The 17,705-nt window shown below is 32.9% G+C and overlaps 5 protein-coding genes and 1 long non-coding RNA gene across 16 annotated transcripts in view; 4 read left to right on the top strand and 2 right to left on the bottom strand.

Moving 5' to 3' along the window:
* The first annotated feature begins 970 nt into the window (after positions 1–970).
* On the top strand, positions 971–1,780 carry mRpL20 (mitochondrial ribosomal protein L20). Its single transcript, XM_011057507.2, has 3 exons — positions 971–1,181; positions 1,272–1,382; positions 1,514–1,780. The coding sequence occupies exons 1-3, from the start codon at positions 1,095–1,097 to the stop codon at positions 1,760–1,762; spliced, it is 447 nt and encodes a 148-aa protein (XP_011055809.1). The 5' UTR covers positions 971–1,094; the 3' UTR covers positions 1,763–1,780.
* A 7-nt stretch (positions 1,781–1,787) lies between these two features.
* Positions 1,788–4,509, bottom strand: Tpi (triose phosphate isomerase). 3 transcript variants are annotated; one of them, XM_087406999.1, is made up of 4 exons: positions 4,387–4,509; positions 3,373–3,540; positions 2,736–2,989; positions 1,788–2,572 (listed from the first exon to the last, which is right to left on the bottom strand). In XM_087406999.1, exons 1-4 carry the CDS (start codon positions 4,484–4,486, stop codon positions 2,192–2,194), a joined length of 903 nt encoding a protein of 300 aa, XP_087263125.1. In that variant the 5' UTR covers positions 4,487–4,509; the 3' UTR covers positions 1,788–2,191. The 3 variants fall into 3 exon arrangements, with proteins under 3 accessions (XP_087263125.1, XP_011055810.1, XP_011055811.1); XM_011057508.2 differs by lacking the exon at positions 4,387–4,509 and adding an exon at positions 3,624–3,760; XM_011057509.2 differs by lacking the exon at positions 4,387–4,509 and adding an exon at positions 3,614–3,749.
* On the top strand, positions 2,996–3,512 carry LOC147910983 (uncharacterized). The gene is made up of 2 exons (XR_015545384.1): positions 2,996–3,142; positions 3,316–3,512. It is a non-coding gene; the product is annotated as an uncharacterized LOC147910983 (long non-coding RNA).
* LOC105146887 (INO80 complex subunit C) lies at positions 4,103–5,856 on the top strand. Of its 3 annotated transcripts, none has more exons than XM_011057506.2 (4): positions 4,103–4,370; positions 4,951–5,144; positions 5,383–5,450; positions 5,584–5,856. In XM_011057506.2, exons 2-4 carry the CDS (start codon positions 4,961–4,963, stop codon positions 5,713–5,715), a joined length of 384 nt encoding a protein of 127 aa, XP_011055808.1. In that variant the 5' UTR covers positions 4,103–4,370; positions 4,951–4,960; the 3' UTR covers positions 5,716–5,856. The 3 variants fall into 3 exon arrangements, with proteins under 3 accessions (XP_011055808.1, XP_011055807.1, XP_011055806.1); XM_011057505.2 differs by having other exon boundaries at positions 4,106–4,370; positions 4,934–5,144; XM_011057504.2 differs by having other exon boundaries at positions 4,116–4,370; positions 4,948–5,144.
* Positions 5,857–5,987: 131 nt separating this feature from the next.
* p23 (cytosolic prostaglandin E synthase) lies at positions 5,988–8,395 on the bottom strand. The gene is made up of 3 exons (XM_011057503.2): positions 8,238–8,395; positions 6,698–7,067; positions 5,988–6,585 (listed from the first exon to the last, which is right to left on the bottom strand). The coding sequence occupies exons 1-3, from the start codon at positions 8,252–8,254 to the stop codon at positions 6,460–6,462; spliced, it is 513 nt and encodes a 170-aa protein (XP_011055805.1). The 5' UTR covers positions 8,255–8,395; the 3' UTR covers positions 5,988–6,459.
* Positions 8,396–9,798: 1,403 nt separating this feature from the next.
* The window catches only part of Nost (Nostrin), a 33,224-nt gene continuing 25,317 nt past the window's right edge, over positions 9,799–17,705 (top strand). For 3 of the 7 annotated variants that reach the window (XM_087406928.1, XM_087406888.1, XM_087406924.1), the window contains exons 1-2: positions 9,799–10,181; positions 10,247–10,970. The gene's annotated coding sequence lies outside the window, so the exon portion shown is untranslated. Of the gene's footprint in view, positions 10,182–10,228; positions 10,971–17,705 lie in introns of those variants that run through there. The other 4 variants (XM_087406898.1, XM_087406891.1, XM_087406903.1 and 1 more) reach the window with 4 other exon arrangements.

Below are 17,705 nucleotides of genomic sequence, written 5' to 3'. Positions count from 1 at the left end.
GATTCTTTACGTTTATAAAACGTTTATAATTTAATTTCCATTCGTTGAAAATGTCTACGTGTTTCTATTTTACAGATACCATCTATGAGATACTGAGATTAAAGACGGCCAGTCTTATGTAAGTTCGCATTACTGTTACACTTAAAATTTAAGTGATTAAAAGTAAGAAATTGATAATAAAGTACTAATTTTATGATTTATTAGTTTCATAGATATGTATATATAAATGTTTAAAACTCAATATATGTATAATCGATTTTTATTTAAAACTGTGATTTTAATGTTATCGTCCGAGTGATTTTAATGTTATCCGATTGATTATCAATAGAGATAATAACTGCAAAAAAAACAATTATAATTTTGCGGCAATATATATAAGATATAGCATTATAAGTATGCATATTTATTTATGGAGTATTTTATGATAAAAAATCATAAATTTAAATTAACAATATATACAAATATTTATTGGCCGCGGTTGGATTCACGCTCTCACACTTAAAAATCATTTCATCTTTGTTGTTTGTCAAATGTTAAACGAAGACAAACGATGCTTGTGAGCGTGCAGCATAAATCGGACTACGGCCATTATTATGATCGCAAATTATCAATTGTCGATAATATTAGCGTTCTTCAATTACCGTTGGAATCTCGAAATTTTTTTTTGTATGAACGAAAATTATTTGCCCAGATTTGACAATTTCAATAATATATTTTTATTAAAAATTGAGTTTTAATATTATCGTCAGGGTTTGATTAGGGGTTTCTAAGGGATTCTAGAGTAAGCAGAATAAATTTTAGCTAAAGGAGCATTTATTTATTCTGGCCATAATCGTATGCCATAATCTGTAAGAATTGACCAATCACAGTTAAATATTGCTCTCTTACAGTCAAATGAGAACGGAATACTCGACTATGATCAATTCTTACAGATTATACGGTTATGACCAATCATATAAATGCTCCTTAAGGATCGATAGAAAAAAGTATGGGGACCTCTAGTCTCTAGTCTCTTCAAGTGCGATCAAGTGCGACATATATTTTAGGTTATAAGAGAAAGAAATTACAAGTTTTAATTAATTTGCAATAAAAATATGGTTTTTTTGTCGTTGAATCTTTTAACGAGAGCTCGTGGACCTGATGAATTTTGGCGAAAACGGAAAATATTCAAACTTGCCGCAGTAAGTGATTTGTCACGATAGTTACTTCTAAATGCTCTTAATCAGAACATTGTCAAAAAAAATATATGGAAAAACTTTTAATGTTTTTAGCATTTTTTTGGTAGAAGAAGGAATTGTTACAGTATAGCTATCAAAGGCGTACATCGAGCTCTTACATTCAGCACTATAGGCAGAAAATTGAAAAAAATAGACATGAAAGAGGTATTATAAAATTGATCAAAACACTTAAGAATAAAAATTGTATATATATATGTATGTATATATATATATATATATATATATATATATAGAATTCATTTTTCTAAAATTTTGTGCTCCTCTTCTGCTTTCAGTTGCGGGAGCAAAGATTAGGAGCTGCTACGAGTGAACATGGTATAAATTTTTCAATCCTAAAGGAAGGATTAGCAAGATGTAACATTCTATTAAATCGAAAATCACTGACTGACTTGGCGATTTGGGAACCTCGATCTTTCAAAGCCATTACAGACATCGCATGTGCGAGAGCAAAACAAGATCATGTGAAGACTAAACTGAATATTGAAGTACCAAAGAACGTTATTGTAAGGGGTTTAATTAAATAATTTTTCATAAATATAAAATGACAAGTTTTTTCCTTCTAATATATTTATTTGTTATTTTTGAGATATTTTCGAGTTCATGTTAATCATAATCGCATATCAATAATACTACAAAAATCGCTAGATACACGATTAATTTTTTTTTATGATACATCATTTGTGGCACTATAAGTAAACATTTAATTACAAGCATCAATCATGTAAAATTGTCCGACAACAATGCAACATTGAGTAATTTTTAGCTATAATTTATAGCTACCTTGCAAGAGCTCAACATGATAAATGAAAATAGAACTCTCCTTTGTGATATTATTTTATCAGAACAGCTATATATATTCAAACGGAATAGGCAACTTCTTGCGCGTACTCCGAGTAAGAATAAATTTCATCTGATATAATCTCATAACATGTTTGTTTCATCAACATGTATATTCAACAACGAGCATTGACGATTTGTACAAAGTCGGGCTTGAGTGACGCGCCACCAACTAAAAATCCATCGATATCCTTCTCTTTTGCTAAGTCTTTGGCATTGGCTGCTGTCACGGAACCACCGTAAATAATTCGTAAAGTTTGTGCAACATTGGGGTTAACGTTCTTGGACAACCACTGTCGTAATTTTTCATGAACTTCTTGCGCTTGCTGTGGCGTTGCAGTTTTACCCGTACCAATTGCCCATACTGGTTCATAAGCCAAAACTACATTGTCCCAAGATTTAATTTTATCTGCTATTGCCTTGGTTTGCCTATAAACTACTTCTTCGGTCTTTCCTGCTTCGCGCTCTTCCAATTTCTCGCCTATACATGCAATCACCTGGAAATCAAAAAATATTTTTTTCTGTCTTGCTTTTATTACAATTAATCGTGTTGCATTATACGCATATTATTTTTCTACATATAATTTATATCAATTCTCTGAAAAAAAAAATATATATATATTGTATATATATTTAATAAAATATAATTTTTATATTTACTTTCAATCCAGTTTCTAAAGCATGTGCAACTTTCTCTGCAATTAATTCGTCCATTTCACCGAAAACATTTCGACGCTCTGAGTGGCCAAGAATTACCCAGGGAATGCCATTATCCAGAAGCATAGCTGGACTAATTTCACCAGTAAATGCTCCTTTAGCAACTTTGTACGTATTCTGTGCACTGACACTAACATTGTTAGGAACGATGGAAGTCACATACGTAAGATATATCGCTGGAACGCCAACTACAACCTCTATAAATTACAAAAATGTCATTCTCTTAATTAAAAACAGACGTTCCATACAAAGATTGAAGACTAAAGAATTTAAATAAGAAATAGAACAAAATGATACATTATGTAATCATAGGACATCGCTATTAGATTCTTAGATGTAAATATCTGAAGGTAATTTGACAAAATTTTGAAATTTTAAATATTCATTTTACTTTTTTATTTTATTTTATAGTTATATATATATTTTATTAGTTTTTTTTTATTCGCTCGATTGAATTTTATCGCGCTCGTAAATGTAATAATTTGCGATTGCAATTTGAATAAAATTTTTATAAATAATACAGGTGTTAATTTTTCCAATACGAGAAACGTTCTGTACAGAGTGACTAGCATCCACGTACCAGCATTAGGATCGAGTGGACCAGTTTTCAGGAACGCGATGATGTTACCGATCTCGCTCTTTGTGCCATTCATCTTCCAGTTACCGCCAACGAAGAATTTGCGTCCCATCGTTTGTCTCGTTTGTACGCCTCGTAACAACTGATATTTATTCAATGTGCGAGCTGCAACTAATTTTTTTTTTCGTCACAAATCGAAGTTCGAACTCGATTCTCTGACCTACTCGAACCTATCTAATCTGACCTACTCTGACCTTCGCGCGTACACCAAGGTGAACAAATAACATCCCACCCATGGTGGTTCCACCCAATCATATTTTATGTATGTACATCTTTGTGATAGAAATGTGACTGGATAATTCTCTTTATACATACGTTTATGCAGCTATATAAATTGTGTGGATATACCTTTACAGCTTATGACCATATTGCAAAACAGGCATAAAGTCTATTCTACAATTGCGTAAGCATAGTTATAAATGCTTGTAATTGTAAAAATTCATAATCGAATATGAAAAGAATATTGGACTATAATTGATCAATTCTTACAACTACAACCATTTATCACACGCAATTGTAGACTTAAGCCCGATCTACAATTGCGTAATTATAGTTGTAAAAATTGACCAATCCTAGTTGAATATGAGAAGAATATCCGACTGTGATTGATAAATTGTTACAACTACGACCATTTACAACTGCTTACGCAATTGTAGAATAGGTTTAACATCTGTTCTATAATAGTTATAATCCATTAAAAATTAATCAATCATAGTCAATTATTTTTCATATTCAGTTGTGATTGGTCAATTTCTTACGACTTGCGTCTATCGTAAAACAGACTTAAGATCCTAAGATTTTTTTTATTACCAGATTCATTGTAGAACCTCCATAAAGTATATAATCTAAAGTTTAATTCAAGATTCCTAACCTCTCACTAGCCTGTTGACAATATCATGCGAACAGTGATAATTTATAAATCAAGATTGTTTTATTAGGAGGTAAGTATATACTCACGATATTTATGATATATATGATCGATAGAATGTCGGAGCGATATCTCATTACGAGCCACGTATGCATATACAGCGTTCGTTAATATAATTTTTATTGACATTGTAAAACCTGTTAAATTTTCATAACGAATGATAAAGTGTGCCAACTTTTTTCTAAGTATGTACTTCTCGCTTGAAACTTATAATAGCTACCTCTGAGCACTTATTATGTATCCATAATTTCCAAGTGTTCGGAATGGATTCCAATCGGAATTATTCAATTATTCCCTAGATTCCTTTTGTGTTTTCTGGGGAAAACGGAATAATTCCGATCGGATTTCATTCTTATGTGTTAATAATAGATATCCTGATAATTCTGATGTTGATAGCGAATTCATTATATAGAATAGATTTATCGACAATTCGGCTCACTGCTCTTTGTTTTTATTATGAATATAAGAGATTTTTTTTTCCCAATGATAGTCTTTTATTCCGAGTCAGCTCTGTTGATAAAAATCCTATCTTCTAAAATTCGAGAGAAATTGTATACTCGTTTATTATATTTACAGCTCTTCTGTTTTAGAAGATCTCGAGAGATGGCAAGCGAAGAAATATATAATCGAGAGGCTAATAAGAAATTGCAGCCCATATTTAAAAATCGTTCGTTTCAACAAAAATTTCGACAGACTAGCACCACTGGGAAGAAACGCACTTGGAGATCATTGAAACAAGTCTTGGCTCAAGAACGTTCGTTACCATGGCCAATGACAATAAAACATTGTATGCATCGAATGTGACAAAATTTTTATTTTCTCTCATCATTGCATTTATACATATTAGTCGGAAAATATTTAAACCGTAACGAAACATTTTCATCATTTATAATCTGCACGTGACTAAGATCAAAATAGTTCCGCGACGTGTATTAAATACAGAGAGAGAGAGAGAGAGAGAGAGAGAGAGACAGAGAAAAGAGAGAGTATCGTTTTTAGCATAAATAAATTTGTTTAAATTTCAGACAGTTCCATTAACGCACCGCCGAGCTTCAAACCTGCAAAAAAATACTCTGACATTTCTGGATTACCGGTGAGTAATCCAGAAAAACGGTTACTGTAATATTTATCAACTAGTCAACATTTAATTAAGCTTTTCCTCGATGCCGTAAGCTCATAAAGCGCGGTAAACTAATTTAAATAAACAAATTGCATTTCATTTATAGGCACGATACACGGATCCACAAACTAAATTGTATTATGCCACCGCTGAAGAATTTGCAACGGTTCGCAGTTTACCGATGGATATAACAGCCGGATATTTGGCTTTACGCGGAGCGTCTAGTATCGTTGGTTAAATAATCTGATACTCGACATAGCCTAGCAGTTGTGACTACATCTTGACCTATATATCGTCTGGCAATGCAATTCAATCACCCAGTGATCGTTACAAGAGTTTACAATTTATATTTTAAATATATAAACATCTATACATTTCACATATTTTGCTTTTAACATCCTCGAGTTTCCTTCTCATTCACATACACGAAGAACAGGGATACATCAATGGGGATGGAGTGTTAGACGGAACGATTTAATCGACAAAGAGACAGTAAATAAAGTATCGATATTTTTCTCAGACAACATATTTATAACATTTTCGTGATGCCAATTTACTTTGCAGGATTTTCTAAAATGAATAATTCCATACATAATTTTGGTTATTTTCATTTCTTTTTTGTTCTTATCTTCTTTGTGTTACTTTACACAGTACATTATTAAAAAAGCTTGTCCATAACTTAGTATATGAACTAGAGGCTAATAGAGGGGAGAGACCTGCGGAGGACCTTCGAGAGCTGTATTACTGTTCATCGATTGTTCATCGATTGTTGCCACACTGAATCTTTAGTTTTCTTTTTTTTTTTTCAGTCCAGTTTACGCGCCCCGTTTGCTACTAGCAACACGGCCATTTTAACAAATTTGCAATTGAAGATACAAACAGCAAGGCCTACTGAAATATTGCCCGTTCGTGCACTATCCTTAGGTTGCCATTTGTCTTTAATGTAATTAATTACTTGATCGATGTGATTATTTTTATTATTTTAATCATATAAATCGGGAAGATCTTCATCATCGCTATCAGCATCATTGTCCCCTAATTCGTCCAACTCGTCAAAATTTGGCTTGCTATCGCCCGAGCCACTTAGACCACCCATCTGTCGCATCATCTGTGAGATCGGGGAAAAAGTATATATGTATATATATATATATATATATATTCATTATCGACAATATCTTGATAATCTTTTGGCTACAAATACATGTGACATTCGTTCTTACCTCTTCTAAATCTGGCGGGTTACCTTCTTCGTCAGTATCGTCTTCATCCTTCCATTTGTTAAAATCGCTCTTTAACCAGTGAGCCTTTGTTTTGTCTTTAATTAATCGTGGCCAATATGGTCCCTCTTCTTTCTTAGCAAGAATCAATTCAAAAGTCCTGCCCTTCATATTTTTTATGGTTTTGCTGGGCTCAATTTCTTTGTACAGATTAATTGTGATTTCATGCATTTTTTTATCTGTACCTCCCTCTCCTTTGAAGTATATCTTTTCTGGTTCAATTTCAATAACAGGATCTTTACAATCTTCTAAGCAGATAGTAACATATAAGATATCTTTTCTTTGAGCCCACATGACTGGGGGAGGAGGTATCCTAAAAGTTGAAGAAGGAACAAAAAATATTATATATGTATACATATCATGGCTGCATATAGCAGAAACAGCTTTGCAATTGTAGCAAAATTCTTTAATATTACTGGTCTTGGTTTTAAGTACTTCTTCATTGGATCTAAACTAATCATATAAAATGATCTTCGAACACAATTGCAAAGTTGCTTTTTCTGTTGAATGTAATCAGGATAAAACTCGAAAAATTTTAAATATTCAATTATTCTAACTGAATAAGAACTAGATGTGAAAAAATATCTCAATTTGAAAAAAAAAAGTAAAAAAAAAGATTCGGTATGAATCTATAATTAATCTAAATAATTGAAATTTGAGTTGAGACATTCTCAGACTTGATCACGGAAAAAATTCGTCTTTTTTCTTTTGATATTTCTCTGGTTCTCAATTCTAACCAGAGTTCTGCAACGAGCAGGTAGTATTATACTAGTATTATACTAATATACAGTATTATACTAGTGCGAATAAAATATCGCATAATTTTTAGAGTAACACTACTCGAAACATTCTCGTATTTACCATTTCGAGTATCAAGTATCCTGAAAAATCCATATAAACGAATTCCCACGTGTACAGTGCGTATTCTATGTACATAAAGGACCTGTTGTATCTTTATAGGTTAGGGACAAAAGCTCGATGCTAGCTCGCAACGCATCGTGATTTATTCGAGTCGTTACAGTGCGATGATATGCGCGACATACGATATCATGCGGCGCAGCGACGCGAAGAGATTCGCTTATCACGTTAATCATTGCAAAATGAAAATACGAGCATTTCGAAGAAGCGAGTCATCGATCCCCGTCGTCCGGTGCGACATCGTTTCGATTCGTACGAAAGAGGCGGAGGAGAGAAGAGCAAAAAGGACACGTCGACGCGAGACGGAGATTAACGTGAGCGAATAATCGCGCATTTTCATTCGAAAGAAAGATTGCCGCCATGCGGTTAGGTCGTATCTCGAGAAACTTGGAGAATCAATAAAACCGTCTCACCAACATGGCGATGCTACGGAAAGCACGGGGCGGCATTTATACAACCGCGACAGTTATTCGTAGCTATACGCGGACGCGCCGCCACGAAGCTCATCATCGAGCCTGTCGATGCGAATCGCCACGCTAATTTATGTCAATCCTAGGATACTTACTGGCTTTCTTGCGTCATGCTTTCGACAGCTTCGCTTGCAACGAGAATGAAACAAACACACAGCGCACGTAGCGCACTCACTCACGCTGACACCACCGCGCGCGGCGCGCCGCGCGCCGCTCGTGGCCGCTCGGCGAACCTGATTCGAGATTCTAGATTGTTCGGCGTTCGCGCCACTTCGATATCTCGTTGTTCTCATGAAACTCAATATGACTCGATTGGCAGCCAATTTGCGTTTTGCTCTCCGCAATTTATCTACATAAACTTACGGAAAATATTTTAAAAGCACGTTATTGTTTTCTTTACGATGTAATTTAATAAATTTATTATTTTACAAGTTTATTTCTTACAGTATCGTTATATGTTTCGTGTATCTATTTCATCCTTCTCGCCGCGAAAGAATGTATTAATTGTATTATAAATAAGCCCGTTCTTTTTAGCTGAACTTTTGCATTGGTTCATTTTTCTTCCTCTTTTTTCTCTTGGAGAGAAAAGGAAAAAAGATGGTACCGGTACAAAAGCAGCTAAAACGAACATGCCTAATGTGAACTAGTTAGAGAAGGTTGCTTGAGAAGATCCATAGCGATAAGAAAAGAAAACGCTGATTTCGCAATAAATCAGCACACATCAAAAACACGTTATGTATATAGGGTGTATCTTAAAAAGCACCTTCTAATCATATATATTATTCCTGATCAAAAACTGAATCGAAAAGTTGTGAGCTATACAGCAATTTTTACAATAATTAATTCCTAAAGATTGCCAAATATGCAGATAAAATTGACATAAAACCAGAATCAGACATGCATTGAAGATTAAGATTGAAAATTAAAGATTGAAATTTGACCAGTCCTTTCCTCAGAGTGAGGAAGAAATTTTAACTCCTATTGTTTTGATTGATCAAATTTCAATCTCTCAATCTTCAATGCGTAATCTGATTCCAGCCTAAGACAACTTTAATATATATCTTTCAATATTTTTATAAAATACTTATCTTAAAAATGTTTTTAAAGAGTTCTTAAAGATATCTTGAAGTTGTCTTACGTGCCGATTTTATACATTTTGCTCATTGAATAATTAAAAAAAAAAAATACGAAAATTGTAAAATAATAGAGGAATTTTCGATTCAATTTTTTATCAGAAATATAGCGCTACATGATTAGTGAACACTTTTTAAGATACACCTTGTATATATGCATGTAAATAAATGTTATTGCGATGTCTTATCCGCGAATATATTAATTTTAAGATAGGAAATTTTTATTATACTCAAAAGAATCAAAACATTTATATAATTTTGTCTATTTTAATAAAGAATATTTACACATACATGTTAACAGCTTATGTTAGCTTTGAAAGGCTATTATTTTATTATTTGTTTGATTTATTCATTAGAGCCTAATTCGAAAATTATTTGATATATTTATATAAATAAATAAATACGCATACATTGCAGCACACATCGCGCACATATCGGCAGGGATAGAAACAAAGCGGTTTAAGTCAGAGTTTACAGATTGTAGGTCATACGTTGAGGAGGGGGCACGGGGAGAAGAAATCCGGTGGGGAGCCATTCTTCTACCGCGAACTAACTGGACACGCGGACGCGAGTACAACAGTTTCTTTCTCCTGTAGGCTCGATTCAGGTGCGATTTGCCATCCGCCGCGCGCGTCCGTTCTTTTTCGTTATCGTGCATGCGTGCGTGCGTGCGTATATGCATGCGTGGGCGCGCGCGAGTGACACGTAACGTAAGAGAACGTGAAAAGGCGCGCCCTGATCCCTGTATCGTGATCGATCGATCGATCGTGCGACGCGACTCGGTGCGACGCGACACGGTGCAGTCGCGCGGCTTCTCGATACAAGTACGACGTATCTACGCACGTTTTTTCGCGTAATACGGACAAAATCTTCTCACGAAGGTAGAAATATGATAAGAGAGCAAATGTAAGTTGTACAATACGCAAAATAGTGTGAATTAAAAGCGATATTAGAGAGCAATTAATTTATAGGAATTAGGAAACTGCAAGGGAATATAGAACGGATTTATCGCTTTGAAAGAAGAGATCAAGAAAATGTCTGTTTTCGCAAGTATATGTTTGCACGGGAATACAGATTTTTAATTATAAAATAAAGATGAGACAGGAATAGATAATATTTACGAATTGAGAAAATATGATACAACGTACTCCTTTTATTATTATTATTATTATATGCATTATACTGTTATTCACATTATTATATATATATATTTTTTTTTAAATTAAACTTTTGTAATTGATAACGAAAATAACAATTGTAACGCAGAGAATATATTTTTGAATTTTAATGTTTTTTTCTCTCCGAGATATATACCATATCAAAAAAATACGAAAAAGAGAGAAATAAGAGAGTTAAAGTATCTCTAGAATTTGTTAAATTTCATGTATTAATCGAATACATAAAATACGTACAAAGTTCAAAGAGATAAAAGTATTAAACGCAACGCGACGTTAAACCAAACGTTAAATCTTGTGTTTTTTCTATCCTGTCAGCTTTATGCAACGATAGGGACTAGGTATCGTTCCTGTGTCAAATGTGAGTGCGACGAGTATTTCCGGATTGGAAAGAAAAAGGTGTGGATGACGGTAATGACGATGAGAAGAACGACGTGACCTTCGATTTGAAGCGGGTATCGTGAGCATCGGTCGAGGCACTATGTCGACGAGTTCGCTCTTTTACAAGGACAAGTACGCGGTAAGTGCGTGTGATGCACACACATACATATATATATATATATAATACTTCTCTGTTTTATCTGTCGCTTTTTAATTATCACAGTCAGCACCAGATAATGAATGTATTCATATCATCGTGTAACACACAGATGATGAACAAAACTTTCAATTGAAAGTTAATAAATCATGCAATAAGTTTTCCATAATCTATCTCATGCAAGGAAGTTGATGCGGTAAATAACGCAATTACTTAAAAATATCTATTAATCAGATTTAAAAAATGCGACGGTGTCATTCATGTTTCATATATGCAATTACACGGTTACGCCTATGAGCTTATGCGCTTCTATGCACTTGCCTATGCGCCTATGCGCCTATGCGCCCATAGATGCGCTTCTGCGCGAAGCGAGAAACTCCACGGCTGTGGTAAAAGCGGTACATCTATGTATAACGACGTGCTTTCACTCTAGCCTCACGAACTCAGCAAAATCGCAGTTCCGCGTCTAAGTAATAATGATGTATCGTCGATGCGTATCATCATAATTGCGATACAAATCCAATTGTAGCCGGTCGATCAGTTATTATCCACGAATGACTAACGCCGGATAATTATATCGTCATGAAACAATTGTGTCAATATACGTTTCCGCGAATGGTTGCAACGCGAATAATACCGTCTGCTGACTACGTGTATTCGGCATACTTCCAAATCTCCATAATGTCAAATTAAAAATAGAGCAATATAGTTGCCATCGAAATTGATCGCGCTCTCTAATCGACACTAGCTCCAACACATATATCTTTATTTTTTTTTTCTTTTTTATTCTCTCTCTTTCTCTCTCCCTTTCCCTGTTTTTCTCTTTGGAAACGTGAATATAATCTCGGTCAAACGTCCACGTTCATCGTAGCCGGCAGAATTTACCACAGGACAGTAACAATAATGTATATGTCGTAGAAAAATACAAAAGGTGATGTGTTACAAGGTCGAAAATCTCATATCTCGTTAATGCATCTGCCGATTTATGAGACTCAAATACGTTTCTCTCTCGTATTTTCATTTCTTTTTTTTCTATCAAGGTGAGCGAAAACATTATCGAATAATTAACAAGTTCGCCTTCGCCCGCTTCATTTTTAAGAGAGCGTAAAATTTTCGGGTTTCTTTTTCGTTTGCAATCGAATAAATTAATAATTATTGCCTATGTCGTGACTTGTTTGTTCGTGCGAAAGAATAAGATATATTTGTATCGATTGATTGCGATATTATTGGATATTATATCGATAAAATTATCTGTAGAGGTTCGTTAACGGAATAGCGCTGAAACATTGATAGCATTGAACGTTGCAAACAATGCTATAAATTATTTTCTAAATGTATTTTGTATAATAAATTATACGTATAATAAAGATATATCTTAATAAATACTAGGAAACTGTTTCAAGAAAAATGATCGAATCGCCTGTATTAATAGAAAATCAAGTCAAAATCAATATAAATTAGCATTAATAACGAAAATATATTATTAATATTTTAATGATATACGATACAAATTACAATATTGTATATGAATCAAACAATTGCTATTAAAATTTATTACGCTATAAAAAAATTCCGTAAATTTACACATATAATAAATGTAAAAATTACATGATTAGTCCTGTAAGTATAAAAAAATCATGCAATTTTACAGAAATTATTTAATTCTACAAAAATTATGTAAATTTGCTTTTATTGTGTAAATATATCTTATTTTATATGAAAAATTAAATAGCAGGATATTTTGAATATTTTCTGTAATTATCCAAATTTTAGTAATATTTCGCGTATTGTTGTTAAACGTATAATAATATAGTATAAATGTATAAATGTATTAGGTGTTGGAATTAATTCGTAGCGTTTTTAATAAAAGAATGTTATTTATTTCACATGAGCATTAAAAAATACATTAATGAAAGTACTTCCCATCACTTGTAAAACGCTACGAATTAATTCCAACACCTAATATAATAATATAATATAAATGTATAAATGTATTGTCTTATCGTTCCTATAACTACACATTCACATTGTAATTGTAGTTCCACAATCTGTTTAGTTACAAACCAAGAAATTATTTTTATTTGCATATTGCAAATTTACAAATGCATGAACGTTTACAACTATTATAATGGTCTCAAAATTACCCACTAATAACAGTTGTAATTTTACACACAAATTTTTTACAGTGTAATAGCAAAAATTTTAATGTAACGTTTAATGCATATGATTAAATAGAGAATGTAATAGAAAGGAGTTGAATCGTGCTACTATTCTTACATCGAAGCTATTTAAAACATGAACCGGCGTGTAGTGATTATCGTTATGGGAACCATTCTAATCACTTTCGAGAGCGCACACTTCGATTGCAGGTGCATCTGCAAGTGCAATGTTATCGTGCACTGCTGCAAAATTGAGAGGATATTTTTTCTCTCTTTCTCTCTTGACGGGAGTACGTTCCCGGACTTTCCGTGGGAGCGGAATTCGTTCCGCTGCGTGGATCACGCGCTTGTCCGGTATAATAAGATGTATGTCTCTGACATAAGACTTTCACCCCTGAGGGGCTCTCTTGTGATCGGTCCAATGGATCTCGGTTTACCGCATCGATACTTATTACCATTCTTATAGTTATGGAAATCTGCGAGCGCCGGCGTAGCGAAATTATTTCGGACTCCCGTTATGTTGGCCCTTTGATAAATTGTACATGAACTTATTGATTCCATAACGAAATGATGAATTTTGTTAGATATTCATCTAATTGATGTAAATTATTATTATATATTAGGTGTTGGAATTAATTCGTAGCGTTTTACAAGTGATGGGAAGTACTTTCATTAATGTATTTTTTAATGCTCATGTGAAATAAATAACATTCTTTCATTAAAAAACGCTACGAATTAATTCCAACACCTAATAGATATAAATATATTATAAATATTATCGTGTATATTTTGAATGACGAAATGTATGTTTTTTTTCTTTCTTCATGATTTCATGCACTTGTTTCATTTTTTTTATTTCATGTTAAAAGATGTTACCGATATATACATATGTTATATGGAAGAAAGGATTGTCTGAGACTATTCGTATTTTTCAGCCTTTCTCTCTCTCTCTCTCTCTCTCTCTCTCTCTCGTTTTCTTCTCATTCCCGATCATCTGAAGGCTTAATCGATATAATTATATAATCGAATAAAATTGCCACGAGGCAAAACTTTGCCGCTGAACTTTACACGCTGTACAGCCGGTACAGCCGTTACGTCCGATCTTCGACCAACACGAATGCAATTCTACACTTAAGTGCGGAAAATGTTGACGAGATACCGGGTGTCTAACACATCAAATTGTAGGTAAACAGATTGCACATTACAGCAAACGGCAATAGTATAGAAAATTTTCATCGCTTATTCGTTTGTCGGAATCTTTCGAAAGGAAGTATATTTCGATGTTTGAGACTTTTATGCATGGTCTGAATTACAGAAAAACTATCTTAATTACATTAAGATTTAAGTTATAATATCGATTAAGTGTGATTGATTTTACCTTTGTCTTTTAAAGCTAATTTAATTAGAAATCGATATTTTGCTGAGAGAGCAACTTGAAAGAAAAAACTCAATTTATTGAAAAATGAACGGTGTAACATTTTTTCATAAAATGTATGTACATACATTTAGATAAATAATGGATTTTCCAATTCATTTGAGCGTTACACAATCCTTTTGCATGTTACGCGACAATTGTTACTAATGAACAATGCTATTCGTCAAATAATGTAATAATATTTATGATAAATTAAATTTTTGGTAGATTATACCTTTGTCATATTTATCAGAATCCTCAATAAATCCTCAATAAGCATAAAAGTTAAGAAATTTTGTAGACTCAGCGACTAAAGTCATGTGGTGATACTTGATATAGGTAGTTAATCGTCAGCATAAACAAAGTGATATATCGATATCGATGATCTTTTTCTACAAATAAAATTTTTTGTAGAAAAAGCAGTAGGCTCTATTCTAACTCGTTCAAGTAGATTTTGTTTTTGTCTTTAAATGTCTGCTTTGATTATATTTCTTACAATTAGTGCAAAGTGTATTATTTATATCTATATAATGATCTATAATCCATAGTTTCAATAAATATAATATCTAACACAATGCAAAAGCTTTAACCGAAACATTACAAATTTATCACCAAACAATATCGATTGTAATATTCTTTTTCCATCATGATTCAACGTTTTTCTCTCTTTATCAATTTATATTTTATTGCTTATCATATATATGCCGTCTGATGATAATGAAATATCTACGAATCTTTTCTCGCGATGAAACACGAAAATTGCGAAATGTGCTACATTTAAAAAAGATTGTAGTTTATTATGCATCCGTACTTGGAGTCATAATATATAATATAATATCATTATATATAATGTTTATTTCCAATCTTTTCTTTTACTTGTACTAATATTGAACGCCAATTATCTACATTTATGTATTCTTATAATAAACTATAAGTCGCGTATTTATCTTCTATAAATACTAAAATTAATTATAATTGATAAATATTATGAGAAATTATGATAAATATTAAGAGTATAATTTACGTTATGTTTATGTCATAAGAAACATATACTTGCACGCACGCACGCACGCACGCACGCACGCACGCACGCACGCACGCACGTACCCACCCACGCACGCACGCACGCACCCACGTACCCACCCACGCACGCACGCACGCACACACATATATTCATCTCCATCTTCATCTCCCTGTCTTTCCGTCTTTCCGTCTGTCCGTTTCCATATTATAAACGTTTCATAAACATTATATATACAAGGTAATTAACAATAAAATTCTCACATAAATTCTCGCATTCGGCAGAATGGATTAAACTGAGTCGAAAAATCCTCTACCATTTTGTAATTTTCGCAATAGTTAACAAGATATTAATTACTAAAAATTGCCGAATGTTGGTTTTTAATAATTTTTAATTTAAATACTATCAATTTTATAGAAAAATAACAAAAATTGTTTATTTTTTTCTCATAAAGTTCTAAGAATTTTTTCACAATTTTTTATCAAATTTTTTATTACTGTATTTTCTTATTGATAATTATTTTTATCAATATGAGAAAATATGGTATAAAAAAATTCTGAAAAAATTCTCAGAACTTTATGAAAAGAAAATAAACAATTTTTGTCTCTTGCTGTTTTTCCGTAAAGTTGATAGTATTGAATAATTTTGAGAAAAAAATTATTGAAAACCAATATTCGGCGATTTTTAGTAATTATAATACTATCTTGTTAATTATTACGAAAATTACAAAATGATAAAAGACTTTTCAATTCAGTTTAGTCTATTCTGCCACTATGCGAGAGTCTTATCGTTAATTATCAGACACTCTGTATATACAGACATGTATAGGTATACACACGCACGCGCGCGTATATATTTTTTTCTCAGTGTATATATTACGTTTTAAATAATATTCAAATATGCACTCTCTATAAGCTGTTGCTATATGTAACTACAATTCTGCATGGTACAATCGCCAAATGTGAGAAAATGCGAGAAAAACGATCGAATGGTAAAGCAGCCTTTCATTACGCCGAGGGCATCGGATCGAGCGAACGCGTTGCTATAATTTTTCACCTTGTAAAGGTTGCTGATCGACGGACATGCTTCTCCACTGATGCATATCTGTAATTGCTATTGCAGAATTAGTAATAAATAATTTTGATAACGCGTGTTCGCTATTTTCTGGTCACTTAAAGTAGATTTTAAGGTTTTAATCTGAAAATTCAACATTGTAACACTTTTCTGTTGATCCGATAGGATTCTTATACAGATCCAAAAATTAAAAATAAATTTATCTGGATCTCGCGAAATCCATTAATTTCGAATTTGATGATAGATATATTCATTAATACACCACCTAAGTTACACATAATTACAAATTAAATGAAATTATACATAGAGTTTCGATAGTGGTATAATTGAAAGTAAAAACAACAGATTGCAGACAAATCTGCTTCAAACGGGCACCGATTCTTTTTTTGCAAAACTTATTACACCTAACAATAGTTATTACTTCTGTTGTACATTTAAAGCATGTATTTTTGCGCGCATGTACCTACTTTTTACATTTATCACAACTCGATGGCGAATGGCGCGGTAAAAGAGATACCGGTTCCGGTAGACGCTTCCGGTTAGCCCCGTCAGTGGTCTGGTTACAGTACCGCTACGCGATATCGTTGTATCGATTATTTAATGATAAATGTCGATCAACTGAAAGAACTGATCCATGCAAATTAATTGACTCTTTTTTCGTTCTTTAAAAACTAGTTTCAATATTTGCTTCAAGTAGCTTTTAAGAGATTTTTGCTTTAAGAAAACTTGTTTTACCATTTGACAAAGTGTAACTTGTCGATACATTGCAAAAAATTCAATTCTAATTGGGAATAAAAGTTACTTTGGATGCAATCTCACAGATATTAACGAAATTGCGTGAATAATTATCACTAGTTAAAGACTCTCGTTGACGTAGAACTTTTAACGATTCGCACACGTATGATCTCTTTGTCATCGTGAGAGGAAATGACTTTATACGTATACGTATACATGTACGCATTTGAACAACGAAAACTCATTAATGTTATCTATATCGATATCACTGATAGGATGATTAACATCGCCATGTTTTATTTTAAAGTCTGATT

Source organism: Acromyrmex echinatior, chromosome 1, assembly GCF_024713525.1.
Source record: "Acromyrmex echinatior isolate Ae372 chromosome 1, ASM2471352v2, whole genome shotgun sequence".
Taxonomy (NCBI): domain Eukaryota; kingdom Metazoa; phylum Arthropoda; class Insecta; order Hymenoptera; family Formicidae; genus Acromyrmex; species Acromyrmex echinatior.
This window is presented reverse-complemented; position numbering and strand designations above follow the sequence as displayed.

Bases quoted from the DNA above. Each gene is read 5' to 3' on its own strand.
- Tpi (XM_087406999.1), bottom strand. From the start codon at position 4,486: ATGTCAATAAAAATTATATTAACGAACGCTGTATATGCATACGTGGCT. The intron at 3,541-4,386 runs GTGAGTATATAC...AAAAAAAATTAG, and splicing joins TCATATATATCATAAATATC to TTGCAGCTCGCACATTGAAT. The intron at 2,990-3,372 runs GTACGTGGATGC...TGTAATTTATAG, and splicing joins TCCACTCGATCCTAATGCTG to AGGTTGTAGTTGGCGTTCCA.
- mRpL20 (XM_011057507.2), top strand. From the start codon at position 1,095: ATGGTTTTTTTGTCGTTGAATCTTTTAACGAGAGCTCGTGGACCTGAT. The intron at 1,182-1,271 runs GTAAGTGATTTG...TAATGTTTTTAG, and splicing joins AAATATTCAAACTTGCCGCA to CATTTTTTTGGTAGAAGAAG. The intron at 1,383-1,513 runs GTATTATAAAAT...TTCTGCTTTCAG, and splicing joins AAAAAATAGACATGAAAGAG to TTGCGGGAGCAAAGATTAGG.
- LOC105146887 (XM_011057506.2), top strand. From the start codon at position 4,961: ATGGCAAGCGAAGAAATATATAATCGAGAGGCTAATAAGAAATTGCAG. The intron at 5,145-5,382 runs GTATGCATCGAA...TTTAAATTTCAG, and splicing joins GCCAATGACAATAAAACATT to ACAGTTCCATTAACGCACCG. The intron at 5,451-5,583 runs GTGAGTAATCCA...TTTCATTTATAG, and splicing joins CTGACATTTCTGGATTACCG to GCACGATACACGGATCCACA.
- p23 (XM_011057503.2), bottom strand. The intron at 6,586-6,697 runs GTAAGAACGAAT...CCGATCTCACAG, and splicing joins ACCCGCCAGATTTAGAAGAG to ATGATGCGACAGATGGGTGG.